Source organism: Acromyrmex echinatior, chromosome 1 (genome assembly GCF_024713525.1).
Source record: "Acromyrmex echinatior isolate Ae372 chromosome 1, ASM2471352v2, whole genome shotgun sequence".
Lineage (NCBI taxonomy): Eukaryota > Metazoa > Arthropoda > Insecta > Hymenoptera > Formicidae > Acromyrmex > Acromyrmex echinatior.
Genome location: NC_141852.1, coordinates 4,727,917 through 4,745,408, shown reverse-complemented (window position 1 = coordinate 4,745,408; position 17,492 = coordinate 4,727,917). Strand labels below are relative to the sequence as shown.

Below are 17,492 nucleotides of genomic sequence, written 5' to 3'. Positions count from 1 at the left end.
ATGTACCTACACAGATATTTCTAGAAATGACATATATATATATATATATATATATATATATATATATATATATACATACATACATACATACATACATACGTATACCTATAAAAAAAAGATGTACCTACACAGATATTTCTAGAAATGACATTTATAATTTTTAAATGCTTTTGAGGCTTTTATGGATATTTTCTTCAAAGAAATTACGAAGTTTGAGAATTATCTCTGTATCTTAATACATTATTTATAGCTTTTTACTGTGTTTTTAACTTTCGAACACACAGATATCTTTTTAATAAAAATATAACTTAATAATATATTTTCTTTAAAGTTTTGAAATGTCAAGTCTATACTTTAACGATTTCATCGAGCTAGAATATCGTCAAATCAAGATAGAAAGCGAGAACTCACTCGCGACGACGATATTGAGAGAAGCAGTTGCTTCTTGCCGAGTGTTCCTGGTGTTCAAGGAACATTTGAAGATGCCATGATGACTTTCTTTCACTTTAGCGATACGGACGCCGCATTCGCCAGTAATTAATCCCTTTCCATAATATTCAATGTTGCCATCTTCCGACGGAGGATCTGACGGGATTAGCAAAATGCTACCTTCACCAGGTATTTCTACACGGCAAACACGAATCTCTCGTGGAGCGGTGCAGAGAATTTGTAAAGGTTCACCAACTCGCACGGCCGTCTCTCCTTTTGGCTCGATGTTTATGAACATATTCGATTTTGCTGAAAACAGACAAACATACAAAATTAATAATAAGTTCGATAAATTGCAAATAAATCACGTAAATTAAAGTTGCGTTGAAGCAGAAATACAATACAATATAATAAAAAAACTATTAAAAACTATTTTACGTATTTCATGAATGTGTGTATGTAATTTAATTATTTCATATATAATTCTTAAATTAAAATGTTAAATTATTCCGTATAATTTTATAATTATTCTGTTTTGAGATAAATTTCAGATGTGATCATTGATTAATCTTTTAAAATAATGAGAAACATTCTTATTAAATATATACTAAATATTAAACTTTAAATTAAATTTATATCGTCTTAGAGCGATAACATACAGAAAAATTTAAACAGTAGAACGTAAATAGTAAGAAAATCAGTGAATTTCCTACTTACATTATGGCCGTCTCTACGATGTGGTGATTGGCCAATTTGCTTACTGCTAATGTTTTACTACTTAAGTTTTTTATGTGCTATGGCTCTATACTATATAACATCAATTTAATTTAAATATATTTAATCAGAATAATTGTCATTATTTTAGCCAAAAAGGAAATCAATTATCATAATTTCTAAAATTTATCTTAGACACAGAATAATTATAGAATTGTACGGAATAATTTAACATTTTAATTTAATCGAAGAAATATGATTTGACGTTATTCAACATTATTTAATTAATTTGGGTATATATTTATATTCAATATTATTAAAATTTATTTCTGCATTTAATATTCATACTGTTTTAAAAGATTTAGAGAATCGAGTTGCACAAAAGTGTGACTGTATATTATATAAGCTTTCAGAACAATCGAAAGGACAAAAAGAAGTGTTTTAAGCAGCAGGTTTTAAGGAACATGCGTCTGCGAGAGTTTCAATAAAAAATTGAGAGAGTGATTCGCATGGACGAAGATGCTACGTCTACGAAGATTTACGAGACAAAAAGAAAAGTTGATTAAATCTCCACCTGACTGTCTCTATCGCTCTCGTGTATCTTTTTTATACCAACGCGCTCTGTATCGGAAAAAGACATAGTTGACTTTTTTCTTTCTCTAGTCGCTCTTTTATCATTGTAAACTCACTTGACATGCTGGGTAAGTATAATTCTTACGACAATTTCGTACATGTTTGTTGTTTTGCTAATTAATGTGTTATAAAAGAAAAGTATTTGTATACAAAAATCCAATTTTTATTTAAACAGAATAAAGCTAGTAATATGTTAAAAACAAATTATATTAAATACAAAAGAGAAATACGTGGAGAAGAAAAAAGAAGTGAGTGAGTGAGTGAGTGAGTGAATGTGTGTGTGTGTGTGTGTGTGTGTGTGTGTGTGTGTGTGTGTGTGTGTGTGTGTGTGTGTGTGTGGCACAAATATAATAAATAATTATAATTATATTCCAATAATTGTAAATAATATTTTAAAGACTGAAGAAGTATTGTATATATGTATATTAAAACATAAAAGTCGTATGAATTATGTGTGTATAAACATATGCAATATAAGAACATAATGCATACAAAGATTAATTCAATCATTAGAAATTTTCAGTAAACATTAAACTTCTTTTATTTATTTTTTATTTGAATAAAATCATTGTTAGCAGATTAAAAGCAAATGTGTATATATTTAAACCTTATGATAAGAATTCTTTAAGGGCGGGAGAGCGCTTTTTGTTGAAGCGGTGTGAGTTCTTACTTGAATAACTAACACACATATTACCTTAATACTATATCTTATTTTAAACATACTCTATTATTAAATTTGAATAAAAAACTATCGTGAAAGTTTCCGTAAATAATTCTTAATTAAGCTTAAATATTTTTTATAACTTCATAAGAGAAACTTCATAAAAATCGAAGCGATAAAAACATTTTACACATTCAGCATACTATATAATTATGTAAAAAAAAGCTTTAAACACTATAACCATTAGTATGCGCATACGTATCGTTGAGGTTTGATAACGTAACATAAAATATTGTAATCAAAGCTATAGCATGATCTTAGTATTCATACAGTATACTTTACATAATATGTTAGATAATTGTTTCAGATAACATCCTACACTTTACAAAAAAAGAGGGCAAATGATATTTTGTAATTATTTTTTGTATGTATATAGAAAAGGGCAATTTGTGATGTTAATTCAGTAGTACAATAGGCATGCAACAAGCTAACAATAAGTCATATTTTGCCATTTTTCTATATATCGAGAATTACTCTCTTCAACGTCCCTTTGTACCTATTTAAATAGACAATTTTTACAACTATTATTTTTTCAAGTAAATTAAATTTTCAACAGATTTATTTTATTTCACAAAATAAGAACAGAAAAAAAATAAATTTTTTAAAATTATGTCTATGCACATGACATGCAATTGCTATTCAAATGTGACAATCATTATCGCTGCCATTCGAGCCTGATGAAGCGCGTTATTAAGGTAATATGCGTTTTAGTTATTCAAGTAAGAACTCATACCGCCCCAACAAAAAATACTCTCCCGCCCTTAAAGAGTTCTTATCATAAGGGTTAAATATATACACGTTTGCTTTTAAGTTCCCTGCCAGAATGGCGACGCAAAGCAACGCGACGCGCTGGTTGCATCGATCTCTGCGCGAGTTTAGGACATGGTGTGTCATCGACGGAACGACGACGCGGCGGCCGACCGATCCCATGCACGATGCTATTATGATAATGCACTTCAAGAAATATGATAAACTGGGCGTGGCGTAGGCAACGACTATCATATTTCATCCCGTCGACCGGCTGGTCGGTCGATCGCCGGATAGCTTTGAGAGGCAAGTACTCGTAACTCAAAATAGCATTTTTGACAGATGCTTGTTCTTGCGAGTGGATAAACGAGTTGCAGAAGCTATGAAATAAAACATTAAGTCCGAGCTGCAGCTCTCAAATGGAACTGTTCAAAGATAAGCAGTGTAACAGCGTAATTGCAGTCTTTTATGAATAATCCGCATCTATTTTTCGATAAAAATTTAGAAAATAGGTGTGATCTACTTGGCATTACAAATGTTTCGATAGATTTGAATTGAAAGAAAGAATTTTACTCATTGACCAATAAAAAATGCATCGAAGCATTTATAATATTAAGTAGATCGTAGTCATAAAGTTTATTTTATGCATACAACATATTAGATTGAATGAATTTATTCATGTGTATTTAATTTATAAACGAATTGTGGAAAATATTATAAAAATGAAGCAAATCTAGTTGCAAATCTTATTAATTGCAAGATGCAACTGTTTGAAAATAAGCACAACAGCATGATTGCAGTTTTATATAAACAATCCTTAACAATCCTCATCTATTTTCCGTTTAATAAAAATTAAATGAGAGATATGATCTATATATATATTAGGTGTTGGAATTAATTCGTAGCGTTTTACAAGTGATGGGAAGTACTTTCATTAATGTATTTTTTAATGCTCATGTGAAATAAATAACATTCTTTCATTAAAAAACGCTACGAATTAATTCCAACACCTAATATATATATATATATATATATATATATATTTCAAAGTTTTTTAATTAGTATGCCGTAGCACACTAACGTGCTTGCTGTAATCTTTCCAAATGTACCGTGAATATTTTAGAGAAAGTAAAAAGAAACAAAAAAATTTAGAAAAAAGCGAGCAAGATGCAAAATAAAAAGTATTTTAAAAATCGTGAAAATTATATTTAAATTATATTGTGTTTACTCTCGTTTTAATCAAAGCGATATTATATACTATATATATATATATATATATATATATATATATATATAAAATCATTATAACAAAATGAATTTTAAAACAATAAAATAAAAATTAAAACTTTAGTATTTTACTGTTATTTTTATGTGTCATAGAGACATATCTGATAAATCTACGCAAAGCGTGTAACACTTCATGATACTTCGACTTTGTTGACTCATTATGTAATGCGTTGTAAATTAAAAAAGTTGAAAAATGCTAATCTATTTTACACATACAACGTATCAGTTTGAATTTATTCTTAGTTATAAGATAAAAATACATTGTGGAAATTATATATGAAATTGCAGTTTTATGCAGGGACCCGGACTGAAAAGTTTTATCGATTCAGTTCCGGTTTAATAAAACATCAAATAAACGTTCCGGTTTCAGTTTCGATTTTTTTCGGTTCTACTTACTTGCTTTATTTTATTTATTTTTTAAATTTGTTCTATTAAGAACAAATTTAAGAAGGAGAGGGAGGAGAAAGAGAGAAAGAAAGGGAGAGAGAGAGAGAGAGAACGTATTTACCCATTCAATCTAGAGAGTCTAGTCGAAAAGAGGCATCAATTGATCACGTGACTCTGAATAAAAATTACGTAAACATTATTTTAGGCATATTTCTCTCAGTTCTTTCGTACATCTTATTTGATTCTTATAGATAGATCTCACTTATTACATAAAATCTACATATGTATTCTTGAATTTCATGACTTAGAATAAATTTTTGCAACATGTTGGTGAGGAAGATCTAAATAAAAGAAATGCTAGTATCTTAAAAAAAGTTTACATTAAATATGTCTCGCGATCTCACCAGATTTCTTATATCATATGAGGTTGGAGGTATTTACATTCTGATTATTAAGAGAGCTAGCGATGGTAATTTGATTGAACATTGATAATTTAAAAGAAGGGACAAAACAAAGATTAAGAACAAGGATAAAAATTAAAAATTAAGAATTGAAAAAAGAACCAAAAAGAACCATAAAATTTTATCAATTCGGTTACGGTTTCGGTATCATAAATTATATAAAATTTGGATATGGTTTTGGTTCATTAAAAAAAAGGTTCCAAAATGGTTTTCGGTTCCGATTTCGGTTCAGTCCGGGTTTCTGGTTTTATGTAACAATCCACATCTGTTTTCTGATAAAAATTAAATGGACAAATATAATCTAAATATACAAATATCAAACAGATTGGAAATTAATTCATATATACTTAATTTATTTTAATATTTATCAATTATTGAAGATTTGTGCAAATTTTTCCATGAAGAATACGATCTTTTTACGTTCTATTATTAGTAAGTAATAAAACTATTAAACCGATTTACTCTCTATTTCTCGGATGTACATTATGCTGCGCGACACAATCGCGAGTTTTCTTTTTTTTATTCGCATACATAGAGCTATTTTTCCGTTTAGATGCGTTTTCTGTGTACGCGAGCCTATATATCAGTTCACGGTGTGGGATTCAATGGGTTCGTTAGAATCGTTGCCCGATTTTATAGTACAATATAGACTTTAAATGCACTAAAAGCACTTCCGAAAACTGGCGTTACCTAATATTGGCGGTATATTCACTGTTTTTTTTGTACCTGGGTATTTTTACTGTTTTTTTTTGTACCTGGGTATGCACTATACGCAGGTACTGCTTTCGTTTCTGTTATCCACGATATCTATACTTGTTTATTGTACAACATTATTTAAATTTTATTGTGCGGATACGTCATGTAGATTTAATTTGATATATATTTTATTAATTTTATGAATTAAAATTTTATTTTATTTTGTATTGACTGTTAATAATACATTTTTGACGGTAGTATTTACAAAAGTGGAGTTACACGCGCAAAAATGCAATTTAAAATGCAAAATATTTTTTTATTATTTTGGTACGCAAAATAATATTCTTATTTAACAAAGAACAAATTATTGAACAATTTCCAAAAGTTGTTCATTCATTGACTATACATATTTGTTATATTTTTTATTTTTCCTGATTTCTGCGGAAATTTGCGTCGATGCTGAAATTACATGAAAATTTCTATACGCTTTCTACGCCGTTCCATACGACTGCAAATGTGGCGCGCCATGTCGACCTGCCAGGCGATCGCAAGACCATAAATCCCATTTGATTTTCCGCTCATCAATTTGTTACATAGCCGACGTCACGATCTAATTTGTCCGTATACCCGGATTTGCCCGGAGAATACGACCGTTCGCCATCGGCAGTAGTCCTTGCATCGAGGAACACGCATCCCCCGAAAGCCGCAGCAACAGATGCAGTGATTTGTGGACGTCGCGTACCACGCATCACTGTAATTATGAAATTGATGCGCAGATGGGTGTCAAAAGCACCGTTTTATCTCGATTTCTCTCTTCTCGCGATTTCATCACGATTATATGTGATTCATATGAACTATATAAATTCTAGCTATAAATACAATTATAAAATAAATTAGCTGAAGTAATTAAAAAAGTAAAAATATAGATCTGAAAATAATTTTGTTAAATCATCAAAATAATTATGTGGGAGACTCAAGCATGGTGAGAGCAGAAGGTTTTGACATTCAATCAGTAAAGTTTGAGCGTTCTACATAATTATTTTGATATACAAAACAAAATTATTTTTACACCTATATCTAGTTAAATTTTTAGATATTTGACACTATTAGAATAGACAATATTAAGAGACAACAATAACTCAATCTCTTGAATTAAATAATATTTCGTTATTTTTAACTTTTATGTGTGTCAAAATTAATCAATTTTCTATGATTTTTTATGTTAAATAACCCACATTAACACATGCTTTTAGTAAAAAATTAATTAAATTTGAGTCAAATTTAACATACATTTTCTTGATCGATTTTCTCGATCTTAAATTGTTTAACTCCATCGTTTTAGGAACTTCAATGTTTTTGTTGTTTCTGTTGCGACTTATAGGAATGATTAAATATAATTCAAATTAGATATAACTTGATATGAATGTAACAGTGCATCAAAACCGTTCTTTCTATATATAGTTACATAAAAAATACCAGTTCGTCGCACACTAATGCGGGATTTACATTTATATATTTACAATTTGCTCGGCGAATTTGATATTTACTCGAAGAAGATACGCGTCGGTTATACTCTCGTCTACAAGCAGAGGTTTCCACTTCTGAGTGTATGTACGTTCCATATGCCACATCATAGAATAGTATGATATAACACATAACTGCACATGTATCCGTTTCACGCGCATTCCGCACCTCGGTATTTTATGTCCGTTCGCCGTTATTGACTCCCCCGGTCTTCCGACCGCCATCTCCATCCGCTCGCACCGCGCAGTGATAACGCGGCGAAGATAATCTTGGCTACCCGGCATGCAACCTGCTAGTGCAATTTCGCAGCGATTTCCAATTTTCTCGACTCGCTCGCATCCTCCCTCGCGTCTCCTCCGCGGCTTTTCCGCTTGCAGAAGGGAAGTGCAAAGACGTGTGTTCGGAAGAACGAGAGGAGAGAAACGACAAGGAAGGAAACCGGAAAGGATGAGAACGCAAGTATTAAGTTCCATATACACTGTGCCAACAAACGAGCCTTCGGATTCATCTTTATTATTGATTTGTCATTCTGCGTGTTGAGCATGTACATTCGAATAATTCAGTTAAATATAATAAAGAGTCCAAAAGTTTTTGGATCAATGAATACAAAAAAGATAAAATAAAATAATTTTTTCAAATTATTATTTTTCAAATTAATCACTCTTTATTTCAATATATTCTTTAGAATAATGAATTAATTTTTCTATACTACTAAAAAAATATTCTGAATTTTTGTCTTTAAAATAATATAACATTGAAATTTAATGTTATTGATACATTTTTTTCACACAAATTGGACTTCAACATTGAAAACTATTTTTTACTTTAATATAGAAAAATTAATTCATTGTTCTAAAAAAATGTATTGAAATAAAGGGTACTCATATTAAAAATAAAAATAAAAATTCAATTGGATGAAAAATAAAAATAAAAAATAAAACAAATTATTTCTTTTCATAATATTTTATATTATAAATCCTTGCGCCGAGAAATTTTCAATCTTACTCATAAGCTTTGAATATGAGCTATTAATATTATTACTGCGTTATCGCTTTGTCTGTATCTTGCAACTAAAATATATTAATATTAATATTCTTAATATAATGAAATTTATCAATATTCGTTACATATTTTTTTCTTTAACTACGCTAAAGTTGTTAGCATGCGGTGCATTTTTCACGCTACTTTCTAGTAAGATTAGCGATCTTTACTGTGTCTCGCTCTCCCGATGGACTCTTAGAACGACGCGGTCCGCTGTGGTTAGATTGCGGTGGCGGTTTCATGATGCAGCGAGAGGAAGTAATCCCGGCCGGCACTTCTCATATTAGGATGCCGCTATTCCCTAACGTTGCTAATTTTGCTCGACGGGCACCACAAAATATGCTCGGCCACCATGTTACGTTATGCTCAGTATTTCTCGCATGAATCAGGAGAAATAGCAAAACTTGATTTTCGTCGCAATCAAATATTTATAATTAAAATATTGGCAATTAAAAATGCAAGGATTTATTCAATCACGCAGCAATTGATAATGAAATAACACCGGGCAATGTTGAATCATGACCGGTTAATGATGGAAAATGACGAAAACATCTTGAAAATATATGAAATTTATTTTGCATACGGAAATAAAGAACATGTTCTTTCCGAAGTATCTAAAGTTAAGTAGATACAAATCCGAAAATAATTTTGTTGAAACACATTAAAATAATTATATAGATAACTCAAGTATGAAGAGCAAAAAATTTTAACATTTCAACAATCAGTTTGAGTGTTCTACATAATTATTTTCCTTAAAAATAATTTATTGGCGATATATTGGTTAAACGTTGGAATATATTGATTAATATTTGGGCAATATTGCATCAATAGAGTAATTCCGGTATATACGCCGCTATCAAAAACTTAATTTATTAATTATTATTTTCTATGTTTAAAGTGAACGAACTATATCAGTAAAAACTTTGTACTATTATGAAAAAAATATTAGAAATCCAAAACATTTATACAATATTTTGTGTATTTAAAAATAAACTTTTTTAAACCCTTGCATTTTTACCGTATATCCCATAGGGGTGGGATATATGGCTACTCATAGGTGGAAGGGGACATGTATGACTCATAAAAAATTTACAAATAAATAAGACATATTATGCATATAAATAAGACATAAAAGAATACAATATCTTATAAAATGCGTTTATAAAATTTTATTAAGGAATAAAAATAATAAATATGTATATGAAGTAATAAATAATAATTACAATCTTCCAGATGTATTACAAGTGTTATGACATGAGATACATATTTTATGTAATGTGTTTATTATATTTAGTGTACTGAATTCAATCTGCGCACTTTGTATGCTTTGAGCATAAATCGCCTGTTAAAAATGTCATATATCCCAAACAGATGGGATATACAAGACAATAAACAAAGAATACAAGAACAAAGTACTTGTATTTTGTTATACAACATACTTTACTATTCCTCTACACTCATGTACGAAATAATCACTAAGTCTTTTGCACAGTAATCCTACAGTAAACATTTTATGTAGATTATAATTTATGATGGCGCTACTTAACACAGTGACAAATCGATTCAACTCACAATAATCTCTTTAATATTGACAGTAACAAATTAAAATCATAACACAATACTAATATAACGTAAAGGATGTAACAGAGAACTTGCGGGAAAATTACTCTCATTTTTTCTGACTTCTGCGACGTAAATTCCAGCGGGGCGTATTTGCCGGAGTTACTCTCCTTATACTACTAGAGTTCAACAAAATTATTTTCAATTCTGTATCTAATTAAATGTTTAGATAATTTAGCAAAATTCTTTCCGTGCAATATTTTTCGCGCGGTATTTGTAAATTAAATATAAAAAATGCAGACAATGTTATGTGATTAATTCATATAAAATAAAATAGAGATGTTCTTCTTATAGTATTATATGTGCAATCGTGAAATCGTTAACAACTGATCGATTGACTTTTGAAAGAAACGAAACGTATTGTAACATATATTCGTATTTGAAGCGCATAGTACGTCAATTATGATGTTCCACATCTCTTGTCAATAGCGTTTTTCGAAAGCCGCCGAGTTCGACCGAGTTAACTTGATATTCGTTGTGGCCGGTAACGGTCAGACAAAAGCACTATATTGCTTGCAAGCTTGTTTCCACGTTATTGGATGCGTTCGTCAGAATCCCATAGCTCAAAAACGATCGAGTAACGCTTGGAATCTGGTTGGTGAATAGTGATATTGTACGAACGATGAAGTACGAATACTTCATTTTTCTTTAATTATTCCGAACGTGTTTAATGGTTTAGCAAGGGGAAACTTTTAAATCAATTTTGTTTCAAGAATACATAAGTCTGTGAAGAAAAAAGGAATAGTTTGGAAAAGTTTTATATTTGGACTTTTATTGCTTGCGTTTTCATTTCTGCGATCTTTCTTCGTAATAAGAATTAAACTACTCTCTCTCTCTTTCTCTCTCTCTCTACTTCCCTCTCCCTTTCTCTATGGTTAGTTTGGCTATGTTCGTGACGCAGTGTTAGAATCAGAGTAAGTTTGAACACGCTTGATTTTACATATATTTCACTGTACTCTAAGAGCAAAGTTAATTATGTTCTACGAGTTCTGCTGCACACTGTACACTCACTAATTGGTCATTAATGAACAGAAACGTGTATCACCATTAGTCATAGAAATCAATATAACGATGCACCCACGAGTGTGCAATTACACAGTAGGTACAATTTTGACCAGCGGTAGTCGGCAAATATTTGCAATTATATATACGGTAAATCCGATTAATTTATTGATTTATTGATCAGATAAAAATTGTAATTCAGACAAAATGGGATACAGTTAGCTCGTCATAGGGTTAGCGTGAAGCATCTAATAAAAAAATTCGCGTGAACAAATACGCTCATTCGCAACATCACGTACTTGTAATTTGATTTATCGTTCGTATGCGTGACGATCAGAAAGTCGGATAAAAATCTGAAATACATAATAAGAAAGGAAAATCTCTATGCCGATCGATATGCTTTGAAAGTTTGAGGAACGGTTGCGTGTAATTTCGCCATAGTCTTTATGATGAGTAAAAATATTTCACAGATGTGACTCGTAGATATTTCTATTGTAAAACATTTTAGATATTCGTTGCGACGAAAGATTGCAGAAATTAAAACGCAAGCAATGAAATCGCAAACGTGAAACTTCTCCAAATTATTCCTTTTTTCTTCATAGATTTGTGTATTTCTTACAAGGCTTAAAATAAGTTCCCCTAAAAGTTTTAATGACACGAAAAATGAACTATATTGTAGTAAGAACTACAATATAGTTATACTTTAATACAACACTCTTAATAATCTAAATGGCAGATCGTCAAGGAAATAAAAAAATAATTAGTTACTAAAAAAAAGGAAAATTATTTCCAGTCGATCGCACTGACATATTCGTCGATGGCAAAATTTCAAGAAGCAGCTCTAATGGACATATATAATATACAGAAATTCAATGAGTACATTACAAGTAAAACTTGAAAATTTAAGTTTTATCCGCATATTGATCCTGTTGCTTCGTACTTTCTTTTGTATCTTTGTTGTGTCCAAGTTGAATTAGAGCCGCGCTTTCAAAGTAGATATCACGCAGGAGTTCCTTCTGAAAGTGAGAAAAAATTGATTGTGATCAAAAAGCTTGACATGCATCCACGACGGGGTTTCCGGTTTGTCACGAACTTCCGACTCTTCGAGAGAAAACGTTTCCTGCGAGTCTCAGTCGAACGCCAATTTCGGTCCGACAGTCGTAAATCCTTGCCGAGATTAAGGACGGTTTACACGGTAGTAAATCAACTCATCGCGCTACATTACTTCTTCCATCTCTTCTTCTTACTCGGTCTGCCTCTCTTCCGGCAAGGAACTTTCAAGACGAGGAACTACCGGAAGGATACATTCGCCACATCGATACTGGTCGAGCGTCTCTTCCTCCTTTTCCTGCCATCGAAGAGTAAATCGATTTCAGTTGGTTGATGATGACGTTGGAATCCAGTTACACAAACCGGATTTCGTGTTAAATAACTGTCGCTCGATGTTCGCTGCAGGACTTCGGGCTGTGCTTCAGAAATTTCTAGTTAACGCGGTGTCGAGAAATATTCGACGAGTACAGAAAGTCTCGAAGAAGTATATATATATATATATAGTAGTAATTGAAATTAGATAATATGTATTAACATTAAATTAAATAAGATATTGATATGGCATTAAATTAAATAAGATATTTGTATGGCAAGGAAGCATGGAACAAAAATACTTTGCGTATCATTAGATGCTGTCAAAAGTTTCCAACGAATATATTTTGGCAGCCACTTAGGTATAATTAAATAGACAGATATTAAATATGTTATTTTTCTATTTGAAAAGAACCATTACATATTCAAATATTAATAAAATATTCAATATTTAAAATCTTTCTCGAAATTATACTTGCATTTAATTATATTATAAAGAGTAATGATCTTTAATAATATTAAAATTGATTGTTAATAAAATTAATCCTTTAATAAAATAATCCTTCATAATTATTAATATTAACATAATTATATTTTATATAGGAACTCTTAAATTTCAGCTAAAAACGAAGTAGATCGATCTTCAATTAATTTTAGATTTCCGATAAAATTTTCAATATCATCCTTGTCACACTAAATAATAGATGTCCAATATCGATGTACATTTCATAGTCTCAAGTATCGCCGTCGTACGTGATGATATGATCTTCATTGTCACAGAAGTTCGAAGTGAATCGAATGTACGTAACGCGTGTCTTCGTAAGAAATGTTATCGTCGTCTACTCTATCATTTCATCGCAATGACATCGCAGTGACAATAATAGTGTTTTATAAAGAGCATTCGTGTAGCGCGATCTGCCAATTATCCGATAACTTCAATAAAAAGATCTTGCAATGAATGTCCATGTCACAGAAGTTATTGAAGATATTCAAGATTTCAAAAAGAATGGGTTTGCTAAAATATCTAAAAATTTAGATCCGAAAATGATTTCGTTGGATCGTCAAAATTATTATAGAAAAAAGTCAAACCGATAACTAGAATCTGAAAACCTTTTGCAGCTTTGCCTGCACATTTCTAAGTAATTATTGTTACAGAAATTATTTAAATAGATTATTTTCGGATCTGCATTTAGCTAAAGTTTTAAATATGTACTTCAGCAAAATCGCTTTTTCAGTGACATAACAATTAAATATAAAACTGCATTAAATATAGAAATTGCATCATAAAAAATATGCGCAAGCATCTAAAGTTAATTTTTTTCAAGAAAACTGACGCGATAAAAAAGACTGCGGACAAATTGGAGTGAGACATAGAGGAATATTTATTTTGTTGGATACGATCTCTCGTCGTGAGTGCGAAATTATGCTGTAACATTAGAGCCCTTAATACTGAAGTGAAGGTGTAAACATGAAACCGCAGGTTATCGTTAAGCCCACGCAATGCGGCGAAAGTGGTCGCACTGGAAAATGATGATTATGACTCAGCATTTCGCATCGAATTATCCATGGGTTATCTGCTTTGACGCAAAGTACAAAGCTGTTGACTTCCAAATTACGCAAAAATATCATGTTAAAATATGTGTCTTGATTTACTTTCTCCCTAAAATTGTCGAGACAGAAGATACAAATGCATTGAGTAAACATGAATAAAAAATTCTACTATCTATAGTCCAATTTGTAATTATAAGCTACATTAAACTGAAAATAATAATCTCTGCCAGTGTGTCAAATATGACAAAATGTGAAATCAACCAATCAAAATATAAAAGATGCACTGAGGTCAGATGAATTGAATAAACAAATCATATCAGAAAATATCGTATTTCAAACTATCGAAACTTTAACTAAACAAATCGGATTGCGTTTAATAAATCGTATCATGTTCGAAGCTTGTAAGATAAATAAATCGGATTATACTAAACAAGAATAAAACATATTGGCGTGAAAATGTTACGGATAAGTATCGGATCAATAAATTGAGATACCGTAAAAACCGTGATCTCTCGAGATATCAAAATTAAACAATGATCTAAAATTATAAATCACCTTTAAAAATTCAATTAAATTATTTAAAAAACTTTTAATTGAAAAAACATGACGAAATATGCAAAGAGAAATATGCTTTCTATAAATACTATATAATATACAATATCTTCAATAATATATATATATATATATATATATATATATATATATATATAAAACAAATTAGTATAATATCTAAGAAGTCATGCGATATGAGCAAAATCAATCGTTTACAAACGCAGTTAAAGGAATTTGATAATGGCAATCGTATTATTAAGATATGGTTTTAGAAGGATGAGTTTGTCTGAAGCGTATAGAATCTAATGCAATTTCTCACCGCTTATTCGAGTACTATTATGCTCAACTGATATCCCAAGTTGGTCGACTTAATGGCAAACTTTAGTTCAACATCTCGGCTTTAAGAGAAAGTCGGATTCACCGCATAAAGCTGCTTATATTTTTTTAGGTATTATCTGAGTGTGTATATAAATAAATCTTTTCAATTAAATAATATTTTATCTATAACAGGTCAAAGATGATCAATAATCCACTTTAAAGAATCCACTGAAAAATCGTTTAAAAAATTTTCAGAGAAGCGATTAATATTTGATAAACTATACTCGCGACGAAATTGTAGAAATTTTATTCGTACAGATCGAGTTGCATCGCATATTCAACGAACTTAACTTGGAAATAAATATATCCCGCGGCTAAAGTTTCGTCAGGCTCGAGGTAAGACCGGTGGGAACCAACTTATTAGCTAAGCAAGAAACAATGCCGTTTCCACATTTAACTGAGTAATCCATGGTGTTATCACGGATTACTGATGTCTCCTACTCATTTTGTTTCCTGTTTTCCTCTTCTCGTTAGCGACGAGTGTTCCCCGCGATCTCTCGAAGACGCGATTCTGTAGTAATGTTCTCGGTATTGTTTCGAGATAACAAATATCAGATTTTCTCGAGAAAATAAAGTAAGTTGAATTCTATTATTATTTTCCTATTTTTATGTGTCTAAAGATTATAAGTATATTTTGTCTTATTTTTATTTCAAACTTTTCCTTGTTTTATATCAATGTGTTCTTTTTATGTGGTGTTCACGTAATAATATATAGAATAAAAAAGCGATATTTTTAAAGTAAATTTTATGAAAAAAGAATAAATATTATTTACAATTTAATATTAAACAGAGATAATTTTTAAAAACATATTTATAATACATGTTTATATACAATATATATATTGTATATATGTATATGATAGCCTTTTATTTTTTTAGTACACTGAATGCATTAAAAATAATATTGTTTTTAATGGAAGTATTATCAAAACATTTTTAATTTTTTTAAATTGTATAAAAAGCAGGATGCATTAAAATTTTACGGATTAACGATAGTAAATCAGTATTCTTTGTGATGCAAACGGGCAGAATTGACGATCGGATTAGTAAAGGAGTTTTACATTGTCGATGAGAATATACTTGGGCACGATTTGAATTTCAAGCTGTTCGAGTACCTGGCATGAATGGAAAATGGGCGAATTAAAAGAGATCGGTAGGAATGTATATTCTCTGCAGAATTACATTCCGAATTTTATCTAGCCAGGATTTTTTCGAATTTTTTCAGCCAAAGGAATTTTTTCGATCAAGTAAAATTACTTTCAAAATCTTACAATCTCTCCATATTTAATCTTACAAAAAAGAATTCTTTGTAATCGTATTATTAAAATAATTAAATTATGTATATATTATATATACAGGAAGACGTTTTAAGATTTTAGAACAAAACTTCAATAAAAATTCAATCTCATGAAATGAATTCTTGTTAATACTACTTTTTATTTCGTAGATCTTTTGTGAAAAAGATATACGAAATAAAAGACATTAACAAGAATTTCCATGAAATTGAATCTTCAAATTTCCTGTTAAAAAAAACTACGACTGCACAATAAAGCGAATCTGCATAATGTATATGTAATGACGCGTACGTAGGTATATGTGAATGTATCGTAGTTTGCAATGGCAAGTACACGAATTACCCAGCAGGATGACCTTCCGCATGGGAATGCAACATTAATTAGTGACTCCGTGCTGTGAAATGCGGATACGTAAAACGAATCGTTGAGCACGCTCGAAAATATCCACGAAAATCCGTATCGCATTGCATCCGAATGCGCGTGTGCTGAGTAACATTCGTGAAGTTAACGGAGAAACCATCTCCCTATTCTTTTTTCTTTCTCTTTTTTCTATTTTCGACTGATCACCGGAATTTTATTACAATGGAAATGATTTTTTAACGTTTTCTTTTTTATCAAAAAATCTACATTGTAGAGAAGAATATAAGTCAAATAAAGAACGAATAACTTTTGCATTAGTGTAGTTAAAGTCGCTCTAAATTAAAAATAAAAGTAAATATATAAAAATAATAAAAGTAAAAATTATAATTAAAATAAAAATATTAAATCAATTAAAAAGCAATTATCATAAATAATTTATTAGTAATATAAATTAGTATCACATATAATAATATGTGATTATAGTGATGATAATATGTATCTATAATCGCCGTACCTATTATATACGTGATATTTGCCGATAATGTGCATTATTTGAAATTTGCAAAATTTACATAATATTAATACATAATATTTAATTTATCATAATATACATATATGATATTAACATATTTATCTGCCAAAATAAGCGTGATATCGATAATAGAAAATTAAGTAAATTTCAGAGATCGATCTGTCGTACTTTCCTACGGAAGAATTTCTTCCCGAATTTAA

The 17,492-nt window shown here is 30.3% G+C and overlaps 1 protein-coding gene across 3 annotated transcripts in view; it reads right to left on the bottom strand.

Annotated features, from left to right (window-relative positions):
- Fas3 (fasciclin 3) overlaps positions 1-17,492 on the bottom strand; it is a 395,855-nt gene that overhangs the window by 30,829 nt on the left and 347,534 nt on the right. For all 3 annotated transcript variants that reach the window (XM_011065652.2, XM_087405584.1, XM_087405589.1), the window contains exon 2: positions 412-738. In XM_011065652.2, coding sequence (XP_011063954.2) covers positions 412-738 — 327 coding nt within the window. The remainder of the gene's footprint in view (positions 1-411; positions 739-17,492) is intronic.